Here is a 9,094-nt window from a genome sequence, read left to right as displayed (position 1 = left end):
TTCCAGGCTGGTTTAAAATTCTCCCTCCTGAAGCAACTCTCAAGTTTATTATTAGTTCTGCCCTTTGGGGCAAGACAAACACACACTAAAGGCTCAGGGACAACTTTAGCAACTACAACAGCTGACATTGAGAGAGGGTGCAGCTCAGCTTTCAAGCTTGGGCAACAGGTGTGGATGAACTTGCCTCACGGAGACAGGGAATCTGAGAAGAGGAACAGGTTTGGGGGTGGGGGCAGATGAGATCAGTTTTAAATACATTTAGTATGAGGTGCCTTTGGGACATCTAAGGGGATGTATCCAGGAGACATGCATACATACGGATAAACAGCAATATTTGCCCTTCTCTGAACTCCTAGAGTTTCCTATCTGTGGATCTCTCATGGCTTAGCCTTCCTTTTCCCTTGCACTACCCTGGGAGCTCTTTGAGGCCAGGATAAGGGCCTGATTCATTTGTATATCCCTCCTCCCAGTGCATTACACCTACGAGCCTTTAAAAGTCTGCCCTAGATGAAGGAATTTCAATGATTTCTTAATTGGACAATTCCTGCAGTAGGATTTCTCTTCTGGGGGGAAAATTTGAGAAGCTTGAGAGTTCTGAGAAGGCTTCCTGTAAGAGGTGGCATAATGTTACTGTTAATAATTGTGACCATTTTTTGAACACCTACTGTATGGCAGTCACTCTGCTACACACATGCATCAGAAAAGCCACTTCTTGCCTGCCATCTTTACACCTCCGTTCTGGGAGAATCTGTTCTACTTACAGCTCCTGCTGAATGGGCAAGCCAGGCCTGACTATGTACTGTATCCTCCCTTCCCTTAAGGTACAGCTGATTGCATCTGATCCAAGCCCAGCCAGACAACCTGAGAGTTTTATGGCCCTGCTTGACAAGATGATGTGGACCAATCAGATTGCACTTTTGGGAAAGTGAAATAAGAGATGCAGAGGGGAGTTGCCAGTTAGTTGTTGAGCGGGCAGGTCTAGCAGTCCAGGATGCTGGTGGGGGGGTGGGCATTATGGAACAAGTCAAGTGTCAGCTGCATTTCTTTTTTTTTTTAAATATTTATTTATTATTTATTTATTTAGGCTGCACCGGGTCTTAGTTGTGGCATGCGGGATCTTCACTGTGGCGTGCGGGCTCTTTAGTTGTGGTGTGTGGGATCTTTTAGTTGCATCATGTGGGCTCCTAGTTGTGGCATGTGGACTTCTTAGTTGTGCCATGCAAACTCTTAGTTGCGGCGTGCATGCAGGATCTAGTTCCCCAACCAGGGATTGAACCCGAGCCCCCGGCATTGGGAGCATGGAGTCTTACCCACTGCACCACCAGAGAAGTCCCTCAGCTGCATTTCTGAGTTGAGCACGATGCATGGGGGAAATGTGCAGAAAGAAGCAGACATGTAATGTAGATGAGTCATGTTAATAGCAAAGCTCTAGAGCAGAGGCCCATGCCTCATCCAGAACTTTCCTACAGCTCCAGGCTTAATGAGCTCTAACTGTGCTCAACTTCCTGATCTTGGATTTCTGATTCTTGATCTAGCTTGACTGAGTTTCTCTTCCTTGTGTCCAAAAGAGCCCTAACCAAAACAACCCATTACATAGGTTTGGCCCTCTGAGGTGAGTGTATTTTTCCTCATTTTACAAATGAACAAACTGAGGCTTAATGAGATTAACTTGACTAAGGTAACCTAGCCAGTAGGTGATGGAGCTAGTCTATGTGATTCTCTTATTCTCTTTTAAAAGTGTTAAGGTGTTATTGTTATTTTTAAAAATTACCACAAATTTGTTACAAAAAAAGATAAAAGAAAAATAATCAATACAGAGATTATGTGTCTGATTCTCAGTCAGCTTCTCCAACTCTCCCCTACATTTACTAAGCTCCAGCTATACTGGCCTCCGTTTCTGGAACACATCAAGGTTGTTCTTGCCTTTGGGCCTTTGCACCGAATCTTCCTTCTCCTTGGAATGCTTTTCTTCTTGATTTTCTGGTGGCTGGCTCCTACTTGTCATTTAGGTCTCAGCTCAATTGTCACTTCCTCAGAGAGGCCCTGCCCAGCCATGCAATGTGAAATAGCCCACCCAACCCTTTCCCCCTACTTCTCTCCATCATATCACCCCGTTTTTTTCTCCACAGACCTTATTGTGTTGATATTGTGTCTGAAATTGTGCTATTCATTTATGTCATTGCTTATCATCTGTCTCTCCTTCAACACAGAGCAGAGGCCTCATCTGTAGTCCCAGAACCTAAAACAGTGCTGCCATATAATAGAAGTTCACTCAGTATTTGTTGAATGAGTGAATGAATGAATGTATAAACTAAAGAAAGAAACATTTATCCAACCCTCTTTTCCCCAATACCAATTCCCAGAGACAGTAACTCAACAGTTCTACATCTTCCCAGATATTTTCTGTGCATATACAAACATATACCTCTCTTATATAAAAATAAATGTGCATATATTCCTTTATAACGGCAATGAAAGTTCTGCAACCTGCTTTTTCACATGACAAATTATCATTAACACCTTTCCATGTCAGTACTTAACTACTTCATTAAAAAAGCCCAAATTCATAGTATTAAATTGTATGGATATAACAGAATTTATTTAACTAAGGCCCCTCTTTCTTTTAACTTTTTATTTTATATTGGAGTATAGTAGATTAACAATGTTGTATTAGTTTCAGGTGTACAGCAAAGTGATTCAGTTATACATATACATGTATCTATTCTTTTTCAAATTCTTTTCCCATTTAGGTTGTTACATAATATTGAACAGAGTTCCCTGTGATATACAGCAGGTCGTTGTTGGTTATCCATTTTAAATATAGCAGTGTGTACATGTCAATCCCAAACTCCCTAACTATCCCTGCCCCAACCCTTCCCCCGCTGCTAACCATAAGTTTGTTCTCTAAGTCAGTGAGTCTGTTTCTGTTTGGTAAATAAGTTCATTGGTATAATTTTTTCTAGGTTCTGCATATAAGAGATTCTCTTTCTCTGTTTAACTTACTTCACTCAGTATGACAATCTCTAGGTCCATCCATGTTGCTGCAAATGGCATTATTTCATTCTTTTTAATGGCTGAGTAATATTCCATTATCTATATGTACCACATCTTCTTTATCCATTCCTCTGTCGATGGACGTTTAGGTTGCTTTCATGTCATGGCTATTGTAAACAGTGCTGCAATGAACATTTGGGTACATGTATATTTTCAAATTATTGTTTTCTCTGGATATATGCCCAGGAGGGGGATTGCTGGATCATGCAGTAGCTCTAATTTTAGTTTTTTAGTGAACCTCCATACTGTTCTCCATAGTGGCTGTATCAATTACAGTCCCACCAATAGTGTAGGAGGGTTCCTTTTTCTCTACACCCTCTCCAGCATTTATTGTTTGTAGATTTTTTGATGATGGCCATTCTGACTGGTGTGAAGTGATACCTCATTGTAGTTTTGATTTGCATTTCTCTGATAGTGATGTTGAGCATCATTTCATGTGCTTATTGGCCATATGTATGTCTTCTTTGGAGAAATGTCTATTCAGGTCTTCTGCCCAGTTTCGGACTGGGTTGTTTGTTTTTTTAATATTGAGCGGCATGAGCTGTTTATATATTTTGAAGATTAATCCTTTGTCCGTTGATTCGTTTGCAAATATTTTCTCCCATTCTGAGGGTTGTCTTTTCGTCTTGTTTGTAGTTTCCATTGCTTTGCAAAAGCTTTTAAGTTTCATTAGGTCCCATTTGTTTATTTTTGTTTTTATTTCCATTACTATAGGAGGTGGATCAAAAAAGATGGTGCTGTGATTTATGTCAAAGAGTGTTCTTCCTATGTTTTCCTCTAACAGTTTTATAGCGTCCGGTCTTACATTTAGGCCTCTAATCCATTTTGAGTTTATTTTTGTGTATGATGTTAGGGAGCTTTCTAATTTCATTCTTTTACATGTAGCTGTCCAGTTTTCCCAGCACCACTTATTGAATGGTGGTCTTATTGAAGACTGTCTTTTCAACATTGTATATCCTTGCCTCCTTTGTCATAGATTAGTTGACCATAGGTGCGTGGGTTTATCTTTGGGCTTTCTATCCGTTTCCATTGATCTATATTTCTTTTTTTGTGCCAGTACCATATTGTCTTGATTACTGTAGCTTTGTAGTATAGTCTGAAGTCAGTGATTTTGATTCCTCCAACTCCATTTTTTTCCCTCAAGACTGCTTTGGCTATTCAAGGTCCTTTGCGTTTCCATACAAATTTTAAGATTTTTTGTTCTACTTCTGTAAAAACTGCCATTGGTAATTTGATAGGGATTGCATTGAATCTGTAGATTGCTTTGGGTACTATAGTCATTTTCACAATATTGATTCTTCCAATCCAAGAACACGGTATATCTCTCCATCTGTTGGTATCATCTTTAATTTTTTTCATCAGTGTCTTATAGTTTTCTGCATACAGGTCTTTCGTCTCCCTAGGTAGGTTTATCAAGAGGTATTTTATTCTTTCTGTTGCAATGGTAAATGGGAGTGTTTCCCTAATTTCTCTTTCAGATGTTTTATCATTAGTGTATAGGAATGCAAGAGATTTCTGTGCATTAATTTTGTATCCTGCTATTTACCAAATATATAGATTAGCTCTAGTAGTTTTCTGGTAGCACCTTTAGGATTCTCTATGTATACTATCATGTCATCTGCAAACAGTGACAGTTTTACTTCTTCTTTTTTGATTTGCATTCCTTTTATTTCTTTTTCTTCTCTCATTGCTGTGGCTAGGACTTCCAAAACTATGTTGAATAATAGTGGCGAGAGTGGACATCCTTGTCTTGTTCCTGATCTTAGAGGAAATGCTTTCAGGTTTTCACCATTGAGAATGATGCTTGCTGTGGGTTTGTCATATGTGGCCTTTATTATGTTGAGGTATGTTCCCTCTATGCCCACTTTCTGGAGAGTTTTTATCATAAATGGTGTTGAATTTTGTCAAAAGCTTTTTCGGCATCTATTGAGATGATCATATGGTTTTTATTCTTCAATTTGTTGATGTGGTGTATCACATGGATTGATTTGCCTATATTGAAGAATCCTTGCATCCCTGGGAAATATCCCACCTGATCATGGTGTATGATCCTTTTAATGTGTTGTTGGATTCTGTTTGCTAGTATTTTGTTGAGGATTTTTGCATCTATATTCATCAGTGATATTGGTCTTTAATTTTCTTTTTTTGTAGTATCTTTGTCTGGTTTTGGTATCAGGGTGATGGTGGCCTCATAGAATGTGTTTGGGAGTTTTCTTTACTCTGAAATCTTTTGGAAGCGTTTGACAAGGATGGGTGTTAGCTCTTCTCTAAATATTTGATAGAATTCACCTGTGAAGCCATCTGGTCCTGGACTTTTGTTTGTTGGAAGATGTTTAGTCACAGTTTCAATTTCATTGCTTATGATTGGCCTGTTCATATTTTCTATTTCTTCCTGGTTCAGTCTTGGAAGGTTATACCTTTCTAAGAATGTGTCCATTTCTTCCAGGTTGTCCGTTTTAGTGGCATAGAGTTGGATCCCATCGTGTTTTCGTTGCCATTTTTCTCTAGGTATTTTTTGATTTCCTCTTTGATTTCTTCGGTGAACTTTTGCTTATTTAGTAATGTATTGTTTAGCCTCCATATGTTTGTGTTTTTGACGTTTTTTCCCCTGTAATTGATTTCTAATCTCATAGCACTGTTGTCAGAAACGATGCTTGATATAATTTCAACATTTATAAATTTACTGAGGCTTGATTTGCGACTCAAGATGTGATCTATCCTGGAGAATGTTCTGTGTGCACTTGAAAAGAAAGTGTAATCTGCTGTTTTTGGATGGAATGTTCTCTAAATATCAATTAAATCTATCTGGTCTATTGTGTCATTTAAAGCTTGTGTTTCCTTAATAATTATCTGTTTGGATGATCTGTCCATTGGTGTAAGTGAGGTGTTAAAGTCCCCCACTATTATTGTGTTACTGTCGATTCCCTCTTTTATAGCTGTTAGCGGTTACCTTATGTATTGAGGTGCTCCTGTTTTGGGTGCACATATATTTATAACTGTTATATCTTCTTCTTGGATTGATCAAGGGTGATCATTATGTAGTGTCCTTACATGTCTCTTGTAACATTCTTTATTTTACAGTCTGTTTTATCTGATGTGAGAATTGCTACTCCAGCTTTCTTTTGATTTCCATTTGCATGGAATATCTTTTTCCTTCCCCTCACTTTCAGTCTGTATGTGTCCCTACGTCTGAGGTGGGTCTCTTGTAGACAGCATATATATGGGTCTTATTTTGCAATCCATTCAGGGAGCCTGTGTCTTTTGGTTTGGAACATTTATTCCATTTACCTTTAAGGTAATAATCAATATGTATGTTCCTATTACCATTTTCTTAATTCTTATGGGTTTGTTTTTGTAGGTCCTTTTCCCCTCTTATGTTTCCCACTTAGAGAAGTTCCTTTAGCATTTGTTGTACAGCTGGTTTGATGGTGCTGAATTCTCTTAGGTTTTGCTTGTCTTTAAAGGTTTTGATTTCTCCATCGAATATGAATGAGATCCTTGCTGGGTAAAATAATCTTTGTTGTAGGTTCTTCCCTTTCATTACTTTAAGTATGTCATGCCTCTCCCTTCTGGCTTGTAGAGTTTCTGCTGAGAAATCAGTTGTTAACCTTATGGGTGTTCCCTTGTATGTTATTTGTCGTTTTTCCCTTGCTGCTTTCAATAATTTTTCTTTGTCTTTAATTTTTGTCAGTTTGATTACTATGTGTCTCGGCATGTTTCTCCTTGGGTTTATCATGTATGGGACTCTCCATGCTTCCTGGACTTGGGGGGTGGCTATTTGCTTTCTCATATTAGGGAAGTTTTCAACTATAATCTCTTCAAATATTTTCTCGGGTCCTTTCTCTCTCTCTCCTCCCTCTGGGACCCCTGTAACACGAATGTTGTTGCATTTAATGTTTTCCCAGAGGTCTCTTCGGCTGTTATTTCTTTTCATTCGTTTTTCTTTATTCTGTTCCACAGCAGTTAATTCCACACTTCTGTCTTCCAGGTCATTTATCCGTTCTTCTGCCTCAGTTATTCTGCTATTGATTCCTTCTAGTGTAATTTTCATTTCAGTTATTGTTCATCTCTGTTTGTTTGTTCTTTAATTCTTCTGGGTCTTTGTTAAACATTGCATCTTCTCGATCTTTTCCTCCATTCTTTTTCCGAGGTCCTGGATGTTCTTCACTACCATTATTGTGAATTCTTTTTCTGGAAGGTTTCTTTCTTCACTTCATTTAGGTGTTTTTTTTTTTTTGTAACCAAAACTTTAATCCCAAGGATTCTCACAAAACATATTACAAATGACAGCATGAAAAAAAAATCTTGCACAGTAACTCATAGTTCAGCTCTACAATGTACCCTTAAACTGGCAGGACATGGGTATCTTGAATAGTGTCAAATTTCCAAATAATATTACAAAGAGCTATGTATCCATATTCAGCAATCACAGAAGGTAAACTAACTTTCTTGAAACTTCTTAGATTCTAAACCCACTGGACAACCTCTTGTCCAGTGTGAAGACTAGTGGAATTTTTAAACCTCTAATCTAGTTTAAGGGTGCAGCTTTAATTTTTACCTGCTGGCTTGTGTTCACAGCAGCTTTTAAAGACCGCTTAACTACAGCTGCATACCATATCCCAGCTACAGAGTCTTTTCAATTTTTACCAGTTTTGTTTCCATAATATTAAACATCACACTTTAGCTGGGCAGGAGTTAGAGGTTTATTATCAATCTATGCAAGACTAAAAATTCAAAGCAAATTCAATTTTGCTTAAGGGAACATTGTAAAGTAACAATTCTTGATATTATATGCCTCATATGATCCATTTCAAACCATAGAGAATTACATCTTTTTGTGTCACTGTTCCAAGAGACAAACAAATGTGAACAGCTAAAATATTTTTAAAATGCACCAAGCTTATGAAGTCTCAAACAAAACTTGAATTTTCTGTACATACTCCTGTCAAATGAAGTTACTTCCTGTACACCACTCCTCTTGCAAACTGGTCTTCTATTTCCTTTCATTTCACCTAGATCGGCTACGAGACCTAGAGAAAGATGGGGACGGCTTGTGATTTCTCTCCTGGGACAGTGATCTCTCTCTTCTCCTATCTCTAGAAAGGGACCTGCTCTGGCTGCGGGAGAAACTTCTCCATCTTGGAGATCTGCGGCAAGGTGGAGGACTCCTCCTCCGATAATCATCTCGAGGGCGACGACCCCAAGAAGGAGGTGGGCCACGATTTCGACTTCTCTTTTCACCATTCGACAGTTCCACTCTTACTCGGCAGCCACATAGTGTTCTCCCATCTAGCTCTCGGACATCATCGGCTGCATCTCGAGGATCTTCAAATTCCACAAAAGCGAAGCTGGGAGGGTTTCTAGCAACCCACACACTTCGGAGTGGTCCATAATAGCCAAAAACTCGTTCCAATTCAGTCTTGTTACCATTGTTTCCAAGATTACCTACATAAACTTTACAGTCCAACGGACAGGAATCACGATGCATTTCGAGATCTCGGGTTAGAAACGCGTAGGCTCAAATCCACACACCCTCGCCTGGGTCTTCCCGGTCCCCTCGCGCCTGGCACCCACAGATGCTCTCCCACATCCGTCGTCCACGAAATGGCCCATTTAGGTGTTTTTCTGAAGTTTTATCTTGTTCCTTCATCTGGTACATAGCCCTCTGCCTTTTCATCTTGTCTATCTTTCTGTGAATGTGGTTTTTGTTCCACAGGCTGCAGAATTGTAGTTCTTCTTGATTCTGCTGTCTGCTCTCTTGTGAATGAGGCTATCTAAGAGGCTTGTGCACGTTTCCTGATGGGAGGGACTGGTGGTGGGTAGAGCTGGCTGTTGCTCTGGTGGGCCGAGCTCAGTAAAACTTTAATCCACTTGTCTGCTGATGGGTGGGGCTGGGTTCCCTCCCTGTTGGCTGTTTGGTCCGAGGTGACCCAAGAATGGAGCAAACCTGGGCTCTTTGTTGCAGCTAATGGCCTACTCTGGGAGGGCTCATGCCACGGAGTACTTCCCAGATCTTCTGCTGCCATTGTCTTTGTCCTCA

General features: G+C 39.5%; 1 protein-coding gene across 1 annotated transcript; it reads right to left on the bottom strand.

Annotated features, from left to right (window-relative positions):
• Nucleotides 1-7,320: 7,320 nt before the first annotated feature.
• On the bottom strand, nt 7,321-8,657 carry LOC132513314 (serine/arginine-rich splicing factor 3-like). The gene has a single exon (XM_060137517.1). The coding sequence runs from the start codon at nt 8,540-8,542 to the stop codon at nt 8,063-8,065; it is 480 nt and encodes a 159-aa protein (XP_059993500.1). The 5' UTR covers nt 8,543-8,657; the 3' UTR covers nt 7,321-8,062.
• Between the last annotated feature and the right edge of the window lie 437 nt (nt 8,658-9,094).

Source organism: Lagenorhynchus albirostris, chromosome X (assembly GCF_949774975.1).
Source record: "Lagenorhynchus albirostris chromosome X, mLagAlb1.1, whole genome shotgun sequence".
Lineage (NCBI taxonomy): Eukaryota > Metazoa > Chordata > Mammalia > Artiodactyla > Delphinidae > Lagenorhynchus > Lagenorhynchus albirostris.
The sequence above is the reverse complement of the archived record's forward strand: the minus strand, read 5'-3'. Positions and strand labels throughout refer to the sequence as shown.